This window comes from Nilaparvata lugens, chromosome 2 (genome assembly GCF_014356525.2).
Source record: "Nilaparvata lugens isolate BPH chromosome 2, ASM1435652v1, whole genome shotgun sequence".
In the NCBI taxonomy this organism is placed as follows: Eukaryota; Metazoa; Arthropoda; class Insecta; order Hemiptera; family Delphacidae; genus Nilaparvata; species Nilaparvata lugens.
In genome coordinates, this window is record NC_052505.1 from 86862955 (window position 1) to 86888639 (window position 25685).

Sequence of the window (25685 nt, forward strand, 5' to 3'; positions counted from 1 at the left end):
ACTTGATTGTAATTTATTATGAAATGAATAATTTTGGCATTATTGCACTGTCGAGAAATAGTTTTTCTCGTGTACACCAGGAAAGGGCCTTATCAAGTGTTTCAGTTGTTGAATTGTATGCTTATATATTTCAAACATGTAAATGATTAATTCTTCAGATAGATACCACTAATTTAATTCACTATTCAACAGATTCATTATTCTAACTCTTTTTCAAAACTTTTAGATTTTTACGTAACCCTTGAATAGGACAAGGTCCTTCTAATGATGGTGTACGGTACTGGATTTTTAAACTGAGGATTTTAAGCATAGTTTTTCTCTCCAATATAACTATTAAAAGTATTGAAATACTATTATTATACTCTTACAGAATTTCATACAAGTTAATCAAGTATCCAATCTATAGTAGACCCCCTTAAAAGACTACCTCATAGTAGATGAATAAATTTGATTATGTATAACAAAACATGTTTCATAATCCTATACTATTAAAAGAGCAACTTCTGTTAATATTTCTAGATGTTTGGATGTTTATATGTTTGTATTTCACCGGATCTCGAAAACGGCTCTAACAATTCTCACGAAATTCAGAACATAGTAGATTTATAATATAGAGATTCGATTGCACTAGGTCTCATCCCTGGGAAAACTCGCTGAAGGACATTAAAAGGAAAATTATTATTCATCCTTGGATATTAAATGTTTATTTAATGTTGATGTTTATTTAGTTGATGTTTGAAAGTTTTACATCCAACATGGAGAAGCAAATTCATGAAGAAATTAATACAAGAAACCTTTCAGATCAAAATAGATTTCAATGCTATCAACCTCTCGCTCCGCCCGTATTTTTAAAAGCTATTTAAATAGCTTTATATGTTAGCTTTAGTCATATTTTTAAAGACATAAAGTGAGGAGATTAAAACAACTTGTAAATAGATTTTTAGCCATCAAAGCAAAGAAAACTGCCAAAAAAAAAAACTACAGACTATACTTATAGTACTGCCAACGCACACTAACACCAAAGGGAAAACATTATTTGACGATTCCCTGGTCACTAAAGAAGACGAAACAAGTAGGTAACAAGTGAATAAGACCACAATCTTCAATCTTCATCTATGAGAAATGTCCATGTTTTATGAGATAACTCAATAAAATCTATTTGGTTATTGTTTACAGAAAGGAAGTCATAATTTTATCTATTCTTTTTCAGTCAAGGTATCAAGTTGGGAGTGTTATTATCAGGTAGTTTATTTTTATTTCTTTATTATTTTAGTTTTTTTTTATTTTAACGTCGAGCGCTTAGCTCTAGGGACAAACTAATTCCGCTAGATCGCTCCAGCTGTACTATTCGCTTGCTGCCCGAGCATAGCAGGCGTAAAACCGTGCTTTAAAGGTACACATACCAGGGGGCTATTATTGTGTCTATAAAAGAAGTTTAAGCATCAACTTTATTCATCAAGAACAGCGCTACAAGTTGCTATGAATTTGAACTCTATAGAACGAACATTGAATGTAAAAAAGGAGTTTAAAATACACAAAAATTTGATTTTTTCAGATTTTCAAAAACAAAGTTGACGTAATTTTTGCTATATTGAAGAGGAGACTTGCATATTTTTCTGACCATGTGTACCATCTGCCTCAAAAAGGTGACTTTTGAAGCCCTATTGTTAGCTAACAGAAGCTGATAAAAATATTTCAATCGCATAGATTATGTCCTAAGAACCTGTCCAATAGATTAGAAAGAGAAAAAAAAAGATTGAATGCACAACCTCAAACTAATTCATTTGTAAATAAATACTTATATTTATGGATATAAAAACTGGACATACAGTAATTTCTTCTTCCATTTAGATATATGACTCGAGATTTCTGCTCCAGCATTGTTTTTTCATTAGTTTTTCATTTTTCAGTGGACTCGCTTACCTTTATTTTGAGTACCTATTCCTCTGTTTTCTTCCTTCCCCCCATTTCTCCCTTCCTTTTTTTCCCCATTACTTCTCTTCTCTTCTTTGCCTGCCTATTACATGGGAAACCATAGTTGGCTAGGTATCTTCCTCTCTTTTTTTTTTCTCTTCTCCAACACACCCAAACACTAAGCCCATGGTTTTTTATATTTGTAACATTTCATTGTGTTTTATTTGTTTCGTAAATCTTTGTAATTATGTTTTGTCTTGTTTTGTGAGTTTTTAATAAATAAATTGAAATTGAAATTATATGTATATATATAATATTATATTGGAGTGGTTTGCAGTTTTGGGATATGCCTTTCGTCTTCTGCCAATCATATTATATTCTAATAATGATTTGTGATTGCCAATGGAATAAATGAATGAATGAATATAAAATAAGAGATACTCAATAGTTGAATTTCCTTAATACTCAAAATACTCATTAGAATTACAGCTTATATCAAAATAAGTTGTATCCTACCTAGCAGAAGAATGTTTAGTAGCCTACCGTAGTGGATTGTTGGAAGTGGTCTTTCACTATTCCAGTCAAAAAAATTTTATTTTTTTTTTATTTATTCAATCATTCAGAATTACACAACTTTCAGAAGAGTACCACAGGCTTACGCCCAAAACTGTTCAAATTCTAATTTATACAACAGTCCAAATGTAGAGGCTAGGTTATGTGTCACTCATTCTCCTATTACACACGCAATTTACAATTCAAAACACACAAAAATTATTTTCAAATTGAAAATTGAATTAAATCAATCACAATTGATTAGAAAATTCCAAACTTTGAAAAAACTATAAAATTTTGAGACCGAAAAGACAAACACACTATTTAGAACTTATCACAGCTGTAACTCTTGTAAATTATAATTAAATAACAGTAAAGCAGTTAGATTACACATTATTTAAAAAATCATTGTCGAAAGTCATTGCCTTAAATTACACCGGTAAAAAATTGTATATTAATTTGATTCAAATTACAGCATTTTGTATTTGAACTACTGTGTAATAAATCCTACGGCTAAACGTAACATTTTGAATTCTCAAAAGAGCAATCATTAGAATTGCTTGAAAGTCATGCACGAATGAGGTTAAGTGGCAAAATCAATTACACTGGAAGACAGCTCTCCCCCACCTACCAGTTTTCAGACAGTTCATTAGCATTGCATTTCAGCAGGCCAAGAATCACCCCCCCCCCCTCCTAAGCACAACCCACCCCCTACCAACTCAACAAATACTCCAAAACAGCATCGTGGAATTTGTTCAGTATTTCTGTCCCGCGGGCAAACTGCTAATAATAAAGTTAGCAAAGCAACGTTCGTGCGTGTGTGTGGCCTCCCGTTCATTTACAACCGCTTTAAAACAAGTGCTAATCTGTAGATCACCTGACTGTTCATTCATCCGAATTAGCATAAACATGTAACTTCATCACGCGCTGTTTAGCACTCGTCTCAGAAGGTGGAATTTGATGGTTATTTATGAAGGTGAAGTTTTTGCTACTGATTGCAGATTGAACTGCCAAGTGTGTGCAGAAATTTAATACTATTGAACGTGCTATACCTTCCTTAAGGTGCGTACAGATATACGCGCCGCGAACATGAGCAATTTACTTTCAATCAGCTGATTATATCTGTATTTTTACAGAAACGGTAAGATATAGATATAAAAAGCTTGGCATCAGCTGATCTGTGCATCAGCACGTAATCTGTTTTAATACTTTATACCGTATTAAAACAGTTTTAAACAATTAAGGGAAGTCGGATTGTTAATTTTTTAACTAGTGGAAATTTCCCCATGAGCCATTGCTAACTAGAGAATCCTATTATATTAAGCGAGCAATTTCTGTATTTATATATCTAGTTATTTTTATATCTGGTTATTTATGTTTAACGGATCTCGAAAACGGCTCTAACGATTTTCACGAAATTTGGAACATAGTAGGTTTATGATATAAAAATTCGATTGATCTAGGTCTCATCCTTGGGAAAACTCGCTGAACGACATTAAAAGGATAATTCATCCTTGGCTGAAACAGCTGTGGATAGTAAAAAAGTGAGTAAGTGAAAAATCAAAATATCGCATCCCCGAAATTCATAAGATGACGTATAGCCAGCTGTGAAATATAAACACGATCATTTTAGAGAATTGTGTTCTGTTTATCAATAAATAAAAATAACGAGCGAAGCTCGGTGCTCCGATATTACATATGAACACACAATTTTTCTATGTATTTCATACGACATGCAGTCAAAAAATATTGCATTCAACATATTTGCAGTCAACTATTTGAGTGCATGTCGTGTGAAATACATAGAGAAAAGTGTGTTAATACATCGCAGCTCGGAATGGATCGAGAAACCATCATCTTTAATAAATATGAATAAAATAATGATGAATAATCAAAAATCGTAACTAAAAAATGAAAATGGAAGCTCCAGAACAATCTCAAAATATATAAACAATTCCTCTGTTTTGTGTCAACAAAGTTCTGTAAATGAAAATGAAAGCTCCAGAACAGTCTCAAAATATATAAATAATTCATCTGTTTTGTGTTTCTCGCTTTACACTCTTTTTAATTGCCAACTGGCATTTTAGAAAACAGTTAATAATACTACCCGTAGTTTGGAGAGATTACAAGAATGATTACTGATAGGATTTGAATAGGAATAGTAGCTCTAAAGGTACGTACAGATTTACGCGCCACGAACACGACCAATTCACTTTCCATCAGCTGATTATATCTGTATTTGTTCAGAAACGGTAAGATACAGATATAAAAAGTTCGGCATCAGCTAAAAAATGAATTGTTCGCGGCGCGTAGATCTGTACGCACCTTAAAATCAACTCTTGTTGGTATATTGGAAAAAACTGGCAGCTAAGCTGCAAGCTACCTACCGGAATAGCAATGGAGACTATTTGTCAAGTAGAGGAGATAGGTATCAAGGGAGTGGATCAATGAATCACCCCTCGTCCCAAGAGGGAAGACTGGTTGGCCAGTTTTGTATTGCTTGAATTGCTTTCCAGCATTCCAAAGCCTTATTTTTGTTCGCATGAGGATATATTCCAAGGAAATAGGTGTAAAAGAAATATATTGACAGGGTAGAGAAAATCTTTGCCAAATAAGAAGGTTGTTCACCGAGAATACGTAAGCCAATTTGGTGATAGACTATACATCTTTTAGGATCAAGGTGCATCCTGAGAATATTATTGTAAACTCCACCAAGTTATTTGACTAATTCCATTTGTTTTTGAAATAACTTCATCAACAAAGAGAGCACATAATAAAAGTCATATTGAAAATAAATAAGAATACCACTTTGTACTTTTGTCTAATCTATGAATTTACTGTGAATTTTATTTTGGACTATATGTAACATTATATAAATTGTTATAATGAAATGATAACTGATCGTGATGATCGTGATCGTGATTGATCTCTCAGTCCCAGGACAGCATCAATGTTTCGATTTTTCTAATTATTTAGATTTTACCGAGATGCACATCATTCACATTAATATTATCCAAAGCAGGCAGAAATCTAACACAGATTACTAAACAGAAAATTATTTCTAATATAACGTGATATGAATGAGCACAGGCTATTGATATAAGCTGATATTTGACAAAAACTGAGTCAGCAATGACCAAGCAAATTACAATGGAGAATACACAGATAGCTGAGTGTGTGAGACACGTTTTGGATTTGAGAATGTCCAAATGTCTACTGAGTCTTATGTGATGATCTACTTTCGTACTTTGACATGTATTTTGGAAAAAAATCTACGATTGTAACCATAAAGATCTCAAGTTACAACGGTCACCAAGGACTCAAAATTGAACAAAGAGGTGTTAAGAAGAATTTGAGTGGGAGAACTGCTACGAAAATCTAGTTTGGAAGACATCCATTTGTCAACGTTCCTTCACCCTTTCAACTATATAGTACCATAGAGAAACAATAGCGTAAGTAGATATCCCATGGTATAGGGAATTTATGTCGCAACTTTAGCTGTTATCTCAAGCCGATTATTGTCAATTTTTACTGTTTTGTTGGGGTGATAGTGTATGAACGGCACAATTTGAGAGACTACCAGCGTCACACAGCTGCATAGGAAAGAACTATGTGAACTATCGGCTTGAGATAACAGTAAAAGTTGCGACATAAACGCCCTATACCATGGGATATCTACTTACGCTATTGTTTCTCTATGATAGTACCTACAGATGGAAATAAATTGGAAGTTGCAGTTGTTCAAATGCTAATTAATGAATAATTATTATAAAACGAAAATCCCAATTATATTTATAATATTGTACCTACCTGGAAATTCCAGGCGTGGATCTAGAACTCTGATCTGGTGAGTGGGAGGACCACCCGTTTAACCAACTCCCCACATCAGAAAAATTATTGTTGAAGTTTACAATCTCGAAAAAAGCATTTGAGAGCTCTATTTTTCAATAATATAGATTCTCAGAACTTGCACCCCCTTAGCTTGATATTAAACAAACCTCCAAAATTTTTTCAAACACCACTTGGAGAAGTGGATGTAGATCCGCACCTGGCAAATTCAAGGGATCACTACAATAATTGAAAATGAAGGGGTCTTGGAGAATTTTGACTTTTTAAATCCATTTCTGAGAGTTCATCTGTACAGGTGAACACTTAAAAAATCCACTGCTAATCAATGCTTCAGGGTGGGTGATCTGAGCAGGATTGAAATTCGCCTCTCATGTAGGAAAAGTCCTCATTCAAAGTCATCACTCCATTCTACATTTGATTACGGGGCTTGACGATAATCCAAATGAACTGAATTTTGAGTATTCTCCTCTCTCCTTTCAAACTAATATTCTACATAGTCCTGCGTTTCCGTCTTTTGTAACAATTACGTCATCCTTTTGACTCCTTACCTATCTAATTTTTAATGTCTATCAGTACTACCAGAAAAAACTCCTATAATTCTGTAAATGTAATTCTGTGGTACTACCTTGACTGCGTATGAACTTATCAGGATTACTGTAACATACATAAGCTCTTGCCAGTACAGACAAAAATGGAGAGCCCGATTTCAAAAAGAGAAAGTACAGATTTGGAGGTTGCTATTGCAGATTCCAGATTAAACTTCTAGGGATTTGGAGGTAAATTATAGTGCTGTAGACGATTCGAGGAAGAATAATAGAGGCTACGAGTTATAAAACGAGCCTCAACCCCTCAAACGATGAAAGAGTGACTGGCATGGTAGGGATGTAGGGGTGCTTTAGCACATTATCTCTTTCACACATCATCGGCCCCTCTCACTCTGCATGCATAAGGTCAATGTAGAGAATGTTGGAAGTGAGGATTCCTGCTGCCTAGAACCAACAAACTGACAAAACTCTTACCCCCACCCTAAAATAATCAGAGTCCCATGTGGTGAGAGCAACGATCCATATAGGCCTACTAGGCCTACTAGGCCTACTAACTTGAATATAGATCGTTGGGTGAGAGACAAGGTTATATCTCGCGGGCTCTACAAATGTATGTCATCTCTTGGCACAGCCTGTGTAAAAGAAACGTACCAACCTACACTTTAACCCTGTCAATTGACAGAAGGCTTATTTTTTCATTCAATTTTAAATTTCGATTTGATAATCAACCCAAATTGGACCAGTTGCATGAGTGTTTCCAAACCCGTTAACTGTTAAATATGATTGTGAAGACTCAACCTAACGAATAATTAATTGACAATGCCTCTCCCGACCTACCTCAACCGCTTGACTCAACTACATTGACTTCATTTTCAGAATTATGTTGAGGCCATTAAATGTAAGAGCTCAGTTTTAAGTCACATAATTATCCTGATACCCAATTTCATATAGCTTAGAAGATATTGAGAAATCGTATAACTATTTGCATTTGAAATAACCACGTGGTCGTTGAGGTTAGTCGTTCTACCAGAAGAATAATGGCGTCCACATACGTCAGTGCGCATGAGTTTTTGAGAGCACGTGTTCAGGTATGAATCCTGACTTTTCATTTTGAGAAATAATTCATGCACTTTTTAGGGAAAGTTAATAATTTATTGGTATGATAGAAGTAGAGTAGGTGTAACGATTGGCGGTGCGCTTAGTTTATTGGAAACGGTTACTTCTTGGTACCGTGTAGATACTAGCATAGAGAAACAATAGCGTAAGTAGATATTCCATGGTATAGGACGTTTATGTCGCAACGTTTACTGTTATCCCAAGCCGATTAATGTTGATTATTGTCGAATTTTACTGTTTTGTTGCGGTGAGAGTGTATGAACGGCACAGTATGAGAGACTACCATTGTCACACAGCTTTACGGGAAAGAATTACATGAACTATCGGCATGAGATAACAGTAAAAGTTGCGACATAAACGCCCTATGCCATGGGATATCTACTTAAGCTATTGTTTCTCTATGATACTAGACAGAACATCCAGTAAACTCGATTTCTCGCTTGATCTATTTCTAAGTTGGGAGTGAATACAGACGCACAATTTCTTGATCAACAACTCGTTAGCTTGGTCAAGTGATCTATATGATAATGTTGTTTATTGCTTCTTTCAGCATCTTCGGCTACAACCACACTTGAAGCGGAGCGGAGCGTGGCGCGGCGTTCTAGAGCGGAGTGTGGCGTGACGTGGTCAAAGCGTTCATGATACACACAGATATCATTATACCTTCTAGGTCTGTTAATCACCTCAAGCTACTAGCCCTCTGCTTTAAAAGTCAAAACATTCGCAATAAAATTTCACATACATAACTGTCTGATGAGATAACCATAATTTGTTAACGTAGGTAACTGGTTGGTCAAACACGTTGCTACTGATTTTGTATTTACCTACCTTTACCTTTATACCTTCTTCATCCATTACCCACAATTGTGGGATCGATGGCGTCATGTCATGAATAAAAAAAAAATAAAACAAATAAGAGTGATACTTTAGATCGTAGCATTTATCGCGCATTTAGTAGCATTTAGGATCGTATAGTAGCGTTTAGATCGAATAGGGAAGAAAAGAAATCTTCAAATGCCACAATTTTCACAAAGTAGGTTGAATAACTACCTAATTTAGGATGTTATTTGTAAGCTGCTGAGGTCTTTTTTTAGATTGTCATCCAATAATCCTTCAAACCGCAGTGCCAATGGCGTAGGGCCTAGATTTACAGATCGACGTAAATGTTCAGCTCGACGTGAGGGCTTCTCAACAAGGGATTGCAACTCAACAAAATGTCGGATAGTGGATAGTATTCGTTATGGTTGGCGTTTACTACATGGTTCTACCGTACTTGATTAGGTACCTGTTTGTTGAAGAAGTAGCTTCTCAGTAGAGCCTTGGAAATTATGCTAGTCATGTATTCTTACCATAAACGAAACAGTGTTTATTGAACACTACTACGATGACACTGTTTCGAACTGCCTGGTTGTTGTGGTTATCCAATGATGTGTTTTGATACTATGCATGTAAAAAGAGTGAAATAAAATAATACAAACCTCCGTGTACGGATCTGTGTTATCTCCATTAACGCATGGCGGTAATATCCAAAAAACACACAATATTTGAAAATATCAAACAGCACCAGTATAAACTTCACACCACAAACTCTTTTATCCACAACAGTGTAGGGCGCAAACCAACAACAATCACTTAGAACAAAACGATGATGATGATGATAATAATAGAATATTTCAGAATATTTCAAATAATCACAGCACTGCACTGCACTCACACAAATACAGATGTAACAAACAGAAACAGAAACTGTGTGACACGAGGCGTGTATTAGTGAATGCACGCCCGTACGAAACTGCACTGGCAAAGGCAGAACTCGCTGACTGCCACTAGTCACGGACCGGCCCGAAGCTCGAGGCTTCCAGCGCCGGCGCGAGTGCACCAGCCACCACAAACAAAGAGAGGGGAACGACGGAACGACCGTGATGAGATCTTTGCGTCGCTCGCTGCTCGCAGCTTCGAGCCCAGAAAGACTCGCTCGTTCATCTATTACATCCCTCTTCCTTTTCCTTCTCCATTCTTCTTCTTCTTCAACACTTTTCTTCTTCTATGACAAGCCTGATGGACGCTGGGGAAGACTCTACGACAGAGGTTGAGAGCCGGCGGCAAGTTGTAATACAACTTTTCAGTTATTTGTCGCTCGCTTTGCGAATTGAAATAAGAGAAAAACGACCGCAAAGAAATGTCGGCAGCTTGGGACACGATTTCTGTATAGATTCTGCAACACTGATGGAAGAAGAACATATAATTTACAGCGTAATGGACTGCCAACTAACTATACGATGGAACGCGAATGTGGAACTCCAGTTGACTGACTACTCAACATGACATGTATGATGAATTAGATGATGTAGTATCACAGTATACGTCATATTCTGTGGTAGTATGGAACAAAGTATTGTAATAAAAATATTGCCAACTTACTGCTACAACAGATAAGGAAAGGGAAGAATAGAATAGGATAGAATAAGTTTTAATGTAACCGCTTCTGAGGTCTTCAGAAGCATTACCTCCGTCACAATGTACAGCAAATGTCACACATACCGTACAATACAATAATTGGAAAGATACTATTCTAAAAGAACTACAATATCATGATATATTAATATCATGTCCAAACAAAGAAAATATTAAAAAAAATATATATATATATATTCAAATAAAGCTGAAGTTGAAAGGATCATGACTGTAGCCAGTACACTTATAAATACTAGATTAAACATTATTTTAACGTTCTGTACAACGACATAGATTTAGGCCCGGTTGCACAACAGCCGGTTAAATTTTAACCGTGATTAATTCCACGAGAGCCAATCAGAGAAGGCGTTTTTGAAAAGACAGCTTCTCTGATTGTTTCTCGTGGAATTAATCACGGTTAGAATTTAATCGGCTGTTGTGCAACCGGTTCTGAGTGTTCTGAGTGTAATCATGTTAATGCAATATGTTTCAACTGTCTAAAACAGTGTGATATGTTAATATGTACATCGTAATTTGGAATAGATCAAGAAACTATAATCTATAATATATAATGAAGGAAAGAATCGGCTTATACACGTACGGGATAGGAAATACACAAATGACGCATCATCACGTCTTAAAATAACTGATCTACTAAACTTGAAATTTTGCATGTATATTCCTTTTTTACCGAGGATGGTTATAGGCCTAAATTCAGCACTTCCAGATTTCAGTACGTCAAGTTTTCAGTTTGTCTAGTGTTTTAAACAGATCCGAGCACGGGAGTCTTTACTAAATTAGATTTATTAAACAAGACACCAAAGTAGAGACAGATAGAAGATAGAAATTAATCGCTGAACTAATACTTTGTTAGCTCTTGCCATCATGTGTTTAGTGTTGATGATGACGATTATGCTGATGACTACAATCCAACTCACAGCTTTCTTGGCGTTGTGTTGGCCGTGCTCGAAAAATGCTCGGTTCGTTCTCAACTATCGAAGCATTTACATGGCTTCGCTTCAACAGCCACATTTTTTCCTGTCTCCACTCATTTGCATTCACAATGAATGGCTTCGTCCCAATGAAAACATTACATCGGTTTTTTGCTACTTGATAATTAATTAGAGTGTTAAAATTAATGTAGAGTTAAAACGTTCTTTGGAAACAACTCAAGTGCTGTATCATGAAATATCACAACATATTCATGATATAAAAGTTTTTTTTTATTTTTATTTTACAGAAAATAATTAAGTACTGTACAATGGAATATCACATATAAAAGCTCTTTCTGAAAGTTTTCTGATTTGACAGAAATTAATTACTGTACAGTTAGGAAATTGAATGAAATATCATATATTATATAAAAAATCTTTCTAAAGGTTTTCTGATTTTACAGGAACGAATTAAATACTGTAAAGTTAGGAGATTGAATGAGATATCCTATATTATAAAAGCTCTTTCTAAAGGTTTTCTGTTTTTACAGAAACTTGTTAAATACTGGTCATTCAGGAAATTGAATGAAATATCCTATATCAAAAAAGCTCTTTCTAAAGGTTTTCTGATTTTACAGAAACTTGTTAAATACTGTACATTCAGGAAATTGAATGAAATATCCTATATCAAAAAAGCTCTTTCTAAAGGTTTTCTGATTTTACAGAAACTAATTAAATACTGTACAGTTAGGAAATTGAATGGAATATCCTATATTATAAAAGCTCTTTCTAAAGGTTTTCTGTTTTTACAGAAACTTGTTAAATACTGTACATTCAGGAAATTGAATGAAATATCCTATATCAAAAAAACTCTTTCTAAAGGTTTTCTGATTTTACAGAAACTAATTAAATACTGTACAGTTAGGAAATTGAATGGAATATCCTATATTATAAAAGCTCTATAAAGTATTCTCTTTATTACTAAGTACTAGTTTTTATTCTGTATTTTTTTCAAGAAATTTGTTTTGGATCATTTTTGTTAAATATTTTTGAAAAACATTTATATTTCAACTCACACTTGCGCACAGGGTTTCTTTGCAGGTGTAGATTCTTATATATATATATTTTTTTTTGTCTTGAAAGTGTTGTATATTTTTTTGAGAATCAATAAATTTGAACTTGAGCCTGATTTGAGCTCTTTCTGAAGGTTTTCTGTTTTTACAGAAACTTGTTAAATACTGTACATTCAGGAAATTGAATGAAATATCTATCCTATAATCAAAAAGGCTCTTTCTAAAGGTTTTCTGATTCGACAGAAATCCTACTCTCTTGCTCCCGAGAGAGAGGAAGGCTGGCATCGCCAGAATGCATTGAGTCTAAAGTAGTTTTTAGACGATGAGCGGGAGCCTTTCCTCTCTCACTCATGCTTGCTCTTTCTTGCTCTCACACTCAATCTCATTCTATATAGCTCTCATGCTTACTCATTCTCTCTCTCACGCTCACTAACTCATTCTATCATGCTTACTCTTTCAAGCTCTCTCACTCAATCTCTCTCAAGCTCACTCAGACTCTCTCACACACCCTCTCTCTCTACAGACGTCAGACGCCTCTTTATTGACACCTCACTCCCACAGTCCCACGCCCTCTCTCTCTCTCTCTACAGATCCCTACAGGCTATAGCCGGTTGTAACTCGAGCCGTGGAGTCACGTTCCTCCTTACAATGCAGGCAGAAGAGTGGGGGTTTTCACACGAGGAGCGAAAAAGCGCTCGCTCCATTCGCCAGTTGGCGCTTGGAGCCAGTCATAACAGCATGTCGCCCAATTTCGATGTGCAGCTGTTGATACATGCAGTCTGCCACCGACCTGCTCTTTGGGATAGAACGCTCAACGTGTACAAGGACCGTAGTGAAGCCGTCAAATGTTGGGATGAAGTTTGCTTGCTGCTCAACGAAGATTTCACAACTCTATCCGATGCAAGACAGGATAAGTTTAGTAAGTGGGATTATTGCTACCATTAGGCCTATATTATTGATTTTGATATTGATCTCCTACAGTAACGTCCACGTTATAATGGCAGTGGAGAAAGATATAGTTAGGTCCACGTTATAATGACAGTATTTGATCAACTTTGGTTTTGCTATCCTTGTCTGACATTCGACAAAGCCGGTGGTACTATCCTTTTCTAGGTCCACAACAATGCCAATTATGTTTTTGACAGTGTAGAAATATAATTAATTAATGAAGAGAATCGGCATCGCTATTCTTCTATCTTTATCTACTGCCATTATAACGTGGACCTCACTATAGGAGAAAAACGTTGCCTATTTCTCTGTCTTTTCAATGCCTTCTATAGACGGTGGCTGATACAGGTTTATTGATGTAATATCAATTGTTCATTCTCGTTTAAAATAATCAATTATATTTTATTAAGCAAGAAATTATATTTTTCATATAATGAATTTTCATAAATTAAGATTAAATAATTATTAATTCTACATTGTTAATAGACGATCTGGCAACAGAGCAAAGCGAGAAAGAGATAGCGTTATCCGCCTTGTTGACTGATAGACAAGGATAGCAATACCATTGCTAATCAAACACTGCCATTATAACGTGGACCACACTATAGGTGGATGGAGTAGTTTGAAAAAAATTCAGTTTTGCATTTTTAAATTTTCAGCATTCAGATCCTCTCTTATCAATTGTTTGCTGAAATTTTATAAAAAAAACTGCATTGAGTTTTTGGCAAACCGAGCAGAAAGAGTATGTTAGAAATTAAACATAAAATAACAACCTTTTCATTTTAAAGTTAGGGTGTGATCACATTGAAAACGTATAAGTGCAAGTGCATGCTTGACCAACCGTGCAGATGAGAAACAAAATCTGGTAAAAGCGATAGAAAACACTCACGCACTGAACGCTTGAACTTGCTGGTTGCGTTCAGTGTGAACAGTTATAGTGCAAGTCACAACGTGTTTCAATGGTACAGTAGATTTCGGTTACAACGCGGTTGAAGGGACCATCCGGTTCTGAGCGCTATAGCCGGAGCAGCGCTATAGCCGGAGCAGCGCTATAACCAGTGTTGCCATTTATCAACAGTGGAAATGGGTTATTAGACAATCAAGCACTAAACAGCTATTTGAATTACTATGCCATTCTCATTTTTTATACTGAACACTTTGAACGCGTTTTTGATAAATATTTTATGATCTTACTTCCTATAATATTCATTGATAGTTTTTGATCAACTTTGGTTTTGCTATCCTTGCCTGACATTCGACAAAGCCGGTGGTACTATCCTTTTCTAGGTCCACAACAATGCCAATTATGTTTTTGACAGTGTGGAAATGTAATTAATTAAAATGAAGAGAATTGGCATCGCTATTCTTCTATCTTTATCCACTGCCATTATAACGTGGACCTCACTATAGGAGATAAACGTTGCCTATTTCTCTGTCTTTTGAATGCCTTCTATAGACGGTGGCTGATACAGGTTTATTGATGGGAATTCTTGATACAGAATTCTTTTTGCATTATAGAATGCAAAGATTGACGACTTAGATTATAATTGACAAATCCTTATACCCCTTTCATAGGTGGTCAGTGGGATGAAAAAAATGAAATGAAATGAAAAAATGAAATAATGATGTAATATCAACTGTTCATTCTCGTTTAAAATAATCAATTATATTTTATTAAGCAAGAAATTATATTTTTCATATAATGAATTTTCATAATTAAGATTAAATAATTATTAATTCTACATTGTTAATAGACGATCTGGAAACAGAGCAAAGCGAGAAAAAGATAGCGATATCCGCTTTGTTGAATGATAGACATGGATAGCAATACCATTGCTAATCAATCACTGCCATTATAACGTGGACCATACTATAGGTGGATGGAGTAGTTTGAAAAAAAAATCTGTTTTGCATTTTTAAATTTTTATCATTTAGATCCTCTCTTATCAATTGTTTGCTGAAATTTGATAAAAAAACTGCATCGAGTTTTTGCAAACCGAGCAGAAAAAGTATGTTATAAATTAAACAAAAAATAACATCCTCTTCATTTTAAAGTTAGGGTGTGATCACATTGAAAACGTGTAAGTGCAAGTGCATGCTTGGCCAACCGTGCAGATGAGAAACAAAATCTGGTAAAAGCGATAGAAAACACTCACACTGAACGCTTGAACTTGCTGGTGGCGTTTAGTGTGAACAGTTATAAAGCAAGTCACAACGTGTTTCAATGGTACAGTAGACTCCGGTTACAACGCGGTTGAAGGGACCATCCGGTTCTGAGCGCTATAGCCGGAGCAGCGCTATAGCCGGAGCAGCGCTATAGCCAGAGCAGCGCTATAGCCAGAGCAGCGCTATAACCAGTGTTGCCATTTATCAACAGTGGAAATGGGTTATTAGAGAATCAAGCACTAAACAGCTATTTGAATTACTATGCCATTCTCATTTTTTATACTGAACACTTTGAACGCGTTTTTGTTAAATATTTTATGATCTTACTTCCTATAATATTCATTGATAGTTTTTGAACTTTTCTAGAATTTAGGAATTTTCTGTCTATGCTACTTGAAATATCATGCAAATTTTTTACAGTATCATGTCATCACTCTCATTCTCTTCTGCACTCATGAAAAGAAATCATTTGTTCCACTTGATTGATAGCCTGAGAAAGAGTTGGGGCTTCAAAAATTCCTCTTTCACTTCATAATATGCTTCAAAATCATGAACACCACTGTCAGTCTACTGACAATGTCCAGTTCACAAAGTCTTTTCAGTACAGTAACAGAGAGGAAAAGAGTAGGGGTGATTGACACCATACAAACAGGTTATTATAGGGAATTGCAAGAGGTGGGGGAGGCTCTTAACTATTCCATAAATAGCACTTTTGTCCAGTCACTGGTGAATTGTTTAATAATAGTCTATTTTGTGGAATTTCACTCACTGAGAGCAACAATAAAGCTATGGGACATTATGTGGAAACAGCGCTATATCCGGAGATACACCGCGTTATAAAAGGATCCGAAATACACATAATTATACGGGATATTGGCCGGTCCTGTCTCGTAAGAGCACTATAACCGGATTCGCGCTCTAACCGGAGTCAACTGTACTTACTACATTTTGTTTTTCGGTTCATGCATGATCTGACGTCCCCTGGAAGCATTCAATGTGGTCACACCCTATATTAAAAATCAACCCAGGATAGGATGAGTTTACCAATTATTTTTATGAGATCATCATCATCTTACGTGCAAGGGTTAGGCTATTGCCTGTTCCGACTTACAAACAGCTTTTACAATGGTTATTTGAATACATTTAAATTTCGTACATAACATGTAGCTATTACCATATCTTACGTGGCCTTCCGATTGATATTTTACCTTTTAGTCTATAATTTAATACCTTTAGGGTATTATATTATAGACATTCATTTTATAAATTATATACCTTTCTGCAGACATTCTTTTTATAAATATGTTCTTTATATTGAATTCGGTATTCTACAACTTTTTATTCAAATTGTATATTCCCAGCTCTGATCGGATATCCTCATTTCTAAAATGATTTCTCCGATCGCAGCGATCTGCGGAGCAATCGCATCTGATCTCTGACGCTTGCACTCTACTCTCAAGTGGTTTGGTTGTTACCCACAATTCACTTCCGTAGAGGAGGACAGGAGTAGTCATTATTCTATAGAATTTCATTATGCTATCTCTCCTCGCTTTCTTCCCCAAAGTTCTGCTAATATTGCCACTTTCAGCTTGGGATATTCCAATTTTCTTTTCAATGTCCAATTCTTCTTTTTTAACTGATGTCGCATCTTAAATATGTGTATTGTGATACTTCAATCAATCAATAATTTTATCCAATTCAACACAAAATACATAGAAGAAATCAAAATACAAATTCACAAAAATAAGTTTCTAATAAAATACAAAAAACAGGCTTCATGGCGGGGTGTGCTGAAAAGAAAAAAGGAGGGAAAATACCTAGCCAACCATGGTTTCCCATGTAATAGGCAGGTAGAGGCACAGAATTAATAATAGCAGATTTTATTATAGGAGATTTCTCTGGTAGAGGGTAGAAAAAGCTCTAATATTTTGTTTTCTAATTTTTGACCTGGTTGGATATTTTCCTGTGAATGACATGATTTTGGTTTTTCAATTGAAACTTTGGAATTATATCCCTTACATATTTCAATGAACTGACTTTTGATATTTTCATTGTCTTCTATAATCCACAAGTCATCAGCAGACAATAATGCATTCAGGTTTTCGTCATTCTGTAGCTCAATTCCTGAAGCCATTTTACACTTCCATTTCCTGAATATGTGGTCCACATGAATGTTGAATTAAGTAGGCGATAAGCTGCACCCTTGTCTAACACCTTGACTTATAATCATCTTGTCTGACAAACATACAAACAGCCTTGAAAATCTGACCAAAATTATTGTGGATAATAGAGCTTTCATGAGATTTCAATAGGTAAAGGATTTTGCAGTAGGTATGGATAATAGAAAGACCAGGTCATCAAATAATAAATGAACACATTTTCAACTTAGTAGCATTACTGAAAATTCAATCACATATTTGATTTTTGTCCATCTGCCAAGGAACAACCCCCACAGGTGACACGCAATAATTTATTGCAGAATGTGTTGCAAACATTGTTGGTAGACAAATCTTGTGGCTTTATTTTGAATTTTATCCCAAAGATAATCTATCGTTAAGATAAGCCAAGCTCCATTCGCCTGCTTCTCCCCCCGTTCAAGGGTGACCACCAAGAGCCAAACTCCTCCAAGTACAATTTATGAGTTTGGAGGTGGTTCGGAACCCACCTGTGCTCCTGAAACTGTAGGTCCACTCATCTCTCATCATCATCCATCTCATACCCACGCACAAGCCTAGAGCTCATGTGGGCATTATTCTCAACAAAAAAAAGTTTTTAATCAGCTGTTTCTAGCACAATTATTGGAATTTGGATGGAAGGAATGTCTTTTGTATCATATCACAACTTGTGAGTGAAAAATATTGTGCCCAAATCATAATATGTAGCCAATAGGATGAGGATATAAGCTATGTAATAATAATAATAATAATAATACCCCCTACTACAAATACCAGCCGAGCAATGTCCTTGAGAACAGTGAAGTCAAAATCTACTGGAACAGAGATATAATCACCGATAGAACTGTCCCACACAATAGACCAGACATAACAGTAATAGACAAAGAAATGAAACACACCTACCTAATTGATGCCACATTTCCCAACACCGGCAACATCCAAAAGAAAACAACCGAGAAAATAGCAAAATATCAACTTCTGTGTGACGAAATAAAGCAGATGTGGCATCAGGAGCGAGTCTACATAGTTCCCATTGTAATATCATCAACAGCCGTAATTCCAAAATCACTTCACAAATCCATAGAGCAACTGAATCTTTCACCCGACCTGTACACTCAACTACAGAAATCAGTTGTTTTAGACACCTGTTCAATAACAAGAAGGGTCCTGAACATCATGGAAAACAACAGTGAGGAAAACTAGTGACTATTACACAACACCACCATACCAACTAAGTGAAAAATAGTGGGACAAACAACTGCGACTAATATTTGTTTAATATGAACTTCAATAATACATTAATATTGTCAATAGTCAACAAATTACAACTGTATGTTATTGTTACATGTATAATACGAACTATATTCATCAGTCAACAAACTCAATAGTAAAGTGCGCTTACTTGACTTGGATCCGTAAGCACTCTAAAGACCAACCATCTGGTTGTGAAGAAGCATACCAGCAGAATAATAATAATAACTTTATTCTTGCAGAGAAAGCACAAACAATAATTACAGAAAATGCAAAAAAGAAAATGAAATTATATGTTGGCAATAGAATTAAAAGTAAAAATAAAATGTCCATATTGTGCAGTACCTATTTCAAAATACAAACAACCTCTATTAAAATAAACATCAGAATCAACCGAATAGCAAAAATAAAGGAAAATTAGTATAACAGATGAACAAAAATGAAATAACAAAGTGGCTGTCCATTCAATAATAGAAAAACAATATATTTAATAATAATAAAGAAAAACTGTATGTAGACATAACAGAACATGCCATTGCACCAATAAATCTTAGTAAAAATAATTCTGTATGCAAATAATTTCACGAGAAATTATGTCCACATACAGGAGCATCAGAAAAGAGAAAAAGGTGGGTATGTTAAGGTGGGTTTTTGTTTGTGCATAAATGCCATCGTCGTCCTCGACAGGGTGAGGATCTCAGATTGGGTAGATTTCAATATGTCTAAAAAACCTAAAATATGATGTCAAATTATGTTTCAATGGGGGAGTTTGTGTTTTTAATTTTTATATTTTCAAATGGCAATATAATTATTATTATATTGCAATATATTATTTATATTATTGGAAATGTTTTGATTCTTGAATAATAAGCACAAATAATGAACAGTTATTTGATCAGCTGTTTTAGCACACTTGAAATTTGGACAATATGAATGTCAACAATGCTTGTCGTCGTTGACTGCGGAAGTTTACGCATAAAAGAAAATGCACCGTATAGCTTTCTCGTATAGCTGCATAGTGCATTTTGCTTTTCATCAGCTTATTTTGCTTCTATCTGTATTTAAACAGCAAGATAACAGATATGATAAGGATAGCAACAGGTGATGGGGAGTAAAATACGCATGTTCGTGGCGCATAAGTCTGTACTCAGCATATGAGCGGCAAGCAACAAGGAACTTTAATGCGCGACTACAACAAACGTATGTCAAAGCTGTCATAATTTGGTATCTTTTTGTTCTAGGAAGGGACGTTATAGCCAAATGGAAAATACTCAGGAATAGCTTTAGGTTAACCGATGATAGAATGAAGAGGGATAGGGAATCTGGAGTCCCTGAATCACGTATTAAAAAGTCTATTTTCCACAAAGAATTGGAATTTTTGCGGAAAATTTTCCAGCACAGGAATGGAAACATTAATAGTAGAAGCAAAATCAGTTCACAGGAAAGTGCTGATGGATACAACAAGGTGAGACCCTTTCTAACAGTTGTGAGTATTCTTATTTTCAATTTTCATATTGTGTTTCAAGATTCTTTTGATATTGATAAATTCATCTTTTCTAGTTGTGTTATGTACAACTATTATTACTCGGCGAGTGCTTAGCTCTAGGGACAAACTAATTCCGCTGAATCGCTCCAGCTGTACTATTCACTTGCTGCCCGAGCATAGCAGGCGTAAAGCCGTGCTTTAAAGGTACACATACCAGCGGCTATTATTGTGTCTATAAAAGAAGTTTAAGCATCAACTTTATTCATCAAGAACAGCGCTACAAGTTGCTATGAATTTGAAGTCTATAGAACGAACATCGAATGTGAAAAAGAAGTTTCAAATGCATCAAAATTTAATTTTTTCAGATTTTCAAAAACAAATTTGATGTAATTTTTGCTATATTGAAGAGGAGACTTGCATATTTTTATCAATTTTTTCTGACCAGTAGTTTTTGTAGGGTATGTGTACCATCTGCCTCAAAAAAGTGCCTTTTGAAGCCCTATTGTTAGCTAACAGAAGCTGATAAAAATATATCAATTGCATATGTCCTAAGAACCTGTCCAATAGATTAGAAAAAGAAAGAAAAATTATTTGAAAAATTATTGAATGCACAACCTTAAGAGCTTTTAAGCCTTTTTCAATGTACCTAGAATACACCATATTCAATGTATTCCATGATACATGGTATTCAATGTTACTAGGATACAATGTATTCCAGGTAGCATACATTGGTCTTTTCATATCATAATCACACAATAATATGGACAAGAACTATTACTCTAATATATATATATGGTTCGAAATGAGTTATTTCTCCTTTTCATAAACTAATAAACTTGAAATAAATAATTGAAAAATGATGGACAATATAGGCCTGACATTCAATGAAAGTGTTAGAGTATTCCAATTCTTCACTCTTATTGAACCTCTTCTCAATTATCCAACCTTATTATCCAACTCTATTATCCAACCTTATTATCCAAACTCTATTATCCAACTCTACTATCCAAACTCTATTAGTCAACTTTATTATTCAGTTCTACATGATTGCTGCTTTCCTCGCGAGATTTAAGATTTAATTCTTTATTGATTGATGCAATAAGTACATCATCGAAAATGATAGGAAGAGAAAAAATAAGGTAACCTTGTGCTATTCCTCTCCCAAATCACACATACGATCACACATTGTCTGAAAAATATGTTCTTGTAATACTAATCTTGTAAATAGGTCTTGTAGTTAATCATTTAATTATTTAGAAAATTGTTGGAGGTATTTACTTGGAGTAAATAACAAAATACGTAACACTATAGCTGCGTACACATATTCGCGCTTCCAACCAGCACCGAGCACGCTCCTCCCTCGTACCGCCCTCGTACCACCATCGAACCACAGTCGCACCGCCCACGCACCCATCATGAACGTTATGGAAGATGTTAGATCTTCTCGCGTTCCCCGGTCGAACCACTGTTGCTCCCCGGTCGATCATCAATCGCTCTGCTGGAGTGACGTTCGGTTGCGCAGCAGAGCGAAAGTCTGTACGCACCTTAATGTATTCACCAAGTTTGTGTCCTCTCAGATTGTGCCAATCTAGGGTGAATTTTACGACAATTCACAAATAAGAATGAAAGTAACACCGCACAAGATTGAAAATACAAGAGTTTTCAAGCACAATACTTCTTCTTCTTCTTCTTCTTCTTCTTTTTTTTTCTTCTTCTTCTTTCCAGGATTAGGCGTACATACCTGTTCCGGTTTCAAAGGATATAACTACTGTATTATTATTTATCTTACCATCTTTTTAGAGGTCTGCCAATATCCCTTCTACCGTAGGGTCTATAAATCTATATTTCATGACAGCCTTTGGAATCCTAGAATCTGGCATTCGTTCCACATGGGTTTTTCAAGCACAATACTTGACAATTTAATGAATAATAGTAGGATTGCTATCCAAATAAACAGTTCCATGTTTTGTTTAAAATAGAAATGTTTGTTTGTTTAACAAATAAAAATGAAACTATCACCGCACAAGATTGAGAGAATACAAGAGTTTCCAAGAACAATAGTAATAAATTTAATGAATTGTAGGATTGCTGTGCAACTAAACAGTTCCATGTTTGTTTAAAATAGAAATGTCTGTTTGTTCAACAAATAAGAATAAAACTAACACAGTGCAAGAGTTTTTAAGCACAATATCAACCCCCAGTTTTTCGTACGTCGGTTAACGTTTAATCACGATTGAATGCTGTACTTTAATCGAGATTAGTGCTAACCGATGCATTTTGTTTCACAAAACAGAAATTTCAAGTGATAACGCCGATTAAACTAACCGGTGTAAACAATTTTTGATTCTGATTAGTTGGCACCATTTTAACCGCGATTAGTTGAAACTAAGAAAATTTGGTTGCACAAAGGTAAAAATAACACTGGTTAAACTAATCGATGTAAAAGATTTTTAACAGGCCATTCACGGGGAATTAAATCCAACTAACGCCGGTTAGGTACCTACTGATAGCTGTCTTCCAATTAGTTTTTGGAAAAAAACTAAAAAAATCAAAGTATGGGCTAAATATATGAATGAATTTCATTCATTAATAGAATAGAGAAGTGTATTCAGCTGATATTAGCATTCAAAATTAGATTCTGATTTTTGAGGTTAGTTTTCGATCTGTTGTCGTCTGTTAGCAGCATAGCACTTGACACTGGCGACAAACAGAGCATTTTCATGGCGCATGCCTCTGTATTGAATGGTCAAATTCACCGCTTCAATAATATTTATTTATTTATTCATTCATTCGTTGATATAATTACAAATCATATGAATATGATCGGGATAGAACAACAGGCATAGCCCAAAACTATTCTGTTCCCAAATTTTGATAAATAATAAAATTACCGAAAAAATAGGTTATGTTCTTACTGAGGAAATTTAAAGTTCTGTCCAAGAATATATATTAGCTAGAATATAACCTTCATTATTTTGTGTCAGTTAAATTACAGTGTTGCCGGATTGTAAAACCGTTAAAATCTTGGTTGGTTAACCGGTAAACTTAATCGGGATTAAAAACTAACCGATCTTGGTGGAACAGAAATGAATCCGTAAAACTAACGCTGATTTGTTAACCGACGTTAATGTCCATATTTAACAGACGGACGTGCAACTGGCCCTAATACATTTAATAAATTGTAGGATTGCTATCCAACTAAACAGCTACATGTTTTGTTTTGCAGCCATCAGGTGAAACAATGGAGGGCCCTCATAGAGATGACCTCATAGAAGGTCCAGAGGAGGTGGACATAGACGAGCTTGATGAAACTGATGCCACCTTTCACATTATTATCGACAATAGAAATGATCCAAGGTCCTGCACTCTACGTTCATCTACTAAAACTACTACTGCTACTCCTAATTCTACTTCTCTAAATAATACTTCCAACGAATCTGAAGAATACAAGAAGAAGAGACCCAGAGAGACTCAGAAATCTGTTGAATTTGAGGCAAAAACAGTCGAGAATACTAGTTTCAACGAAACAACTACTTCCCAGGATACTGAGGAATACAAAGTGAAGAGACCCAGAGAGACTCACAAGCCTGTTGAGATTGAGGCAAAAACAGTCGAGAATTCAACTCCAACTACTTTCCACGATACAACTAGTCCTACTTCCCACGAAAATGAGGCATGCACAACGAGGAGACCCAGTGAGACTTGCAAACCGGTTGAATTTGAGGCAAAAACAGTCGAGAATACTAGTTTCCACGAAACAACTAGGCCTATTTCTAACGAAACTCAGGCATACAAAACAAAGAGACCCAGTGAGACTTGCAAGTCGGTTGAATTTGAGGCAAAAACAGTCGAGAATACTAGTTTCCACGGAACAACTAGGCCTATTTCTAACGAAACTCAGGCATACAAAACAAAGAGACCGAGTGAGACTTACAAGCCGGTTGAATTTGAGGCAAAATCGCCCAAGAAGGTACAAATCCAAAATAGACACATGGCTTTCATGCAAGGACTTCTGCCAACTCTCAACAGTTTCACAGATGACGAAGTCCTCGACTTCCAAGCTGGGGCACTGGCCTTGATTCAAAACATAAAGCGTGCTCGGAGAATTAGATATTAGATCATAGGGTGCTGAACAACTCCAGGTTCCTCAGAATTTTGGATGAGGATATTAAAGCACTCCTCAGCAAATCTAACAGCATCATTCATGAATGCTTTTTTGTATTCCCAGGAATTCTTCCAGGCTCATAAGCCTACTTTAGTGACATTCCACTATGACACTACATGATACAAATGTCCGATGGCTCAACAATGTCTCCCTCTTCTACATTATTCCAAATCAAATTTGGCTCGAAATAATGATGACTTATGTATCTTACTCATATATTTATCTATCCATGACGAACTGCAAGTTAATAATCCGTTTTGAAATATTTTTGACGACACTAGAATCTAATTTTTGAATATTAGTTATTAAAAGATAGTACTCACGTGTGGAGCACTTTCAGATTTTTTAAAATCCATTTTCAACACTGAGTGCTGGTTGTACAACAGCCGGTTAAATTTTAACCGTGATTAAAGCCACGAGAACCAATCACAGAAGCCGTCTTTTCAAAAACGCCTTCTCTGATTGGTTCTCGTGGAGTTAATCACGGTTAAAATTCAACCGGCTGTTGTGCAACCGGACCTAAGTGCTCTATTTAAAACAGAACACTGATTGTTGAACATGGATTTTTAAAAATCCGAAAACGCTTCACACGTGAGTACTAGTTTTTAATAACAAATATTCAACAATTACACTCTAGAATCGTCAAAAATAGTTTAAAATGGATTATGTATATTCTAATAATTTTGTTTCATTTCTACATTTACTTTTACTATGTTGTATTTATATTTTTGAATAAAATGTTAAATATTTTATTAGTTATTTTTTTTATTGAGATATCCTCTTATATTCTCAAATTTATCTCATAATTAAATGAATCAAGTGTATGTGAGTCAACAGAATTTTATTTTGAAATGATTAAATAATAAACTTGAAGAAAGCGCTGTAAGGGCCAAACCATATCAGGCGTTATTTCCAGGCGCCAACCCAATTAGCCAATTGGAGAGTTTCCTGTCCTTCCTGCCGACCCTAAAAACGCCTAAAAAACGCTCAATATGGTTTGGCCCTTAACTTTGCTTCCAGTTTAGGTTGGAAGGGATGCATTTTTATATATTTGAGCTGA

At 35.3% G+C, this 25685-nt stretch overlaps 2 protein-coding genes across 3 annotated transcripts in view; one reads left to right on the plus strand and one right to left on the minus strand.

The window, feature by feature from the left end:
• The window catches only part of LOC111050688 (zinc finger protein 608-like), a 135828-nt gene extending 126058 nt beyond the window's left edge, over positions 1-9770 (minus strand). For both annotated transcript variants that reach the window (XM_039421987.1, XM_039421988.1), the window contains exon 1: positions 9455-9770. The gene's annotated coding sequence lies outside the window, so the exon portion shown is untranslated. The remainder of the gene's footprint in view (positions 1-9454) is intronic.
• Positions 9771-13136: 3366 nt separating this feature from the next.
• LOC111057257 lies at positions 13137-25006 on the plus strand. Its single transcript, XM_039421990.1, has 3 exons — positions 13137-13354; positions 20216-20439; positions 23687-25006. The coding sequence occupies exons 1-3, from the start codon at positions 13174-13176 to the stop codon at positions 24575-24577; spliced, it is 1296 nt and encodes a 431-aa protein (XP_039277924.1). The 5' UTR covers positions 13137-13173; the 3' UTR covers positions 24578-25006.
• Positions 25007-25685: the final 679 nt, after the last annotated feature.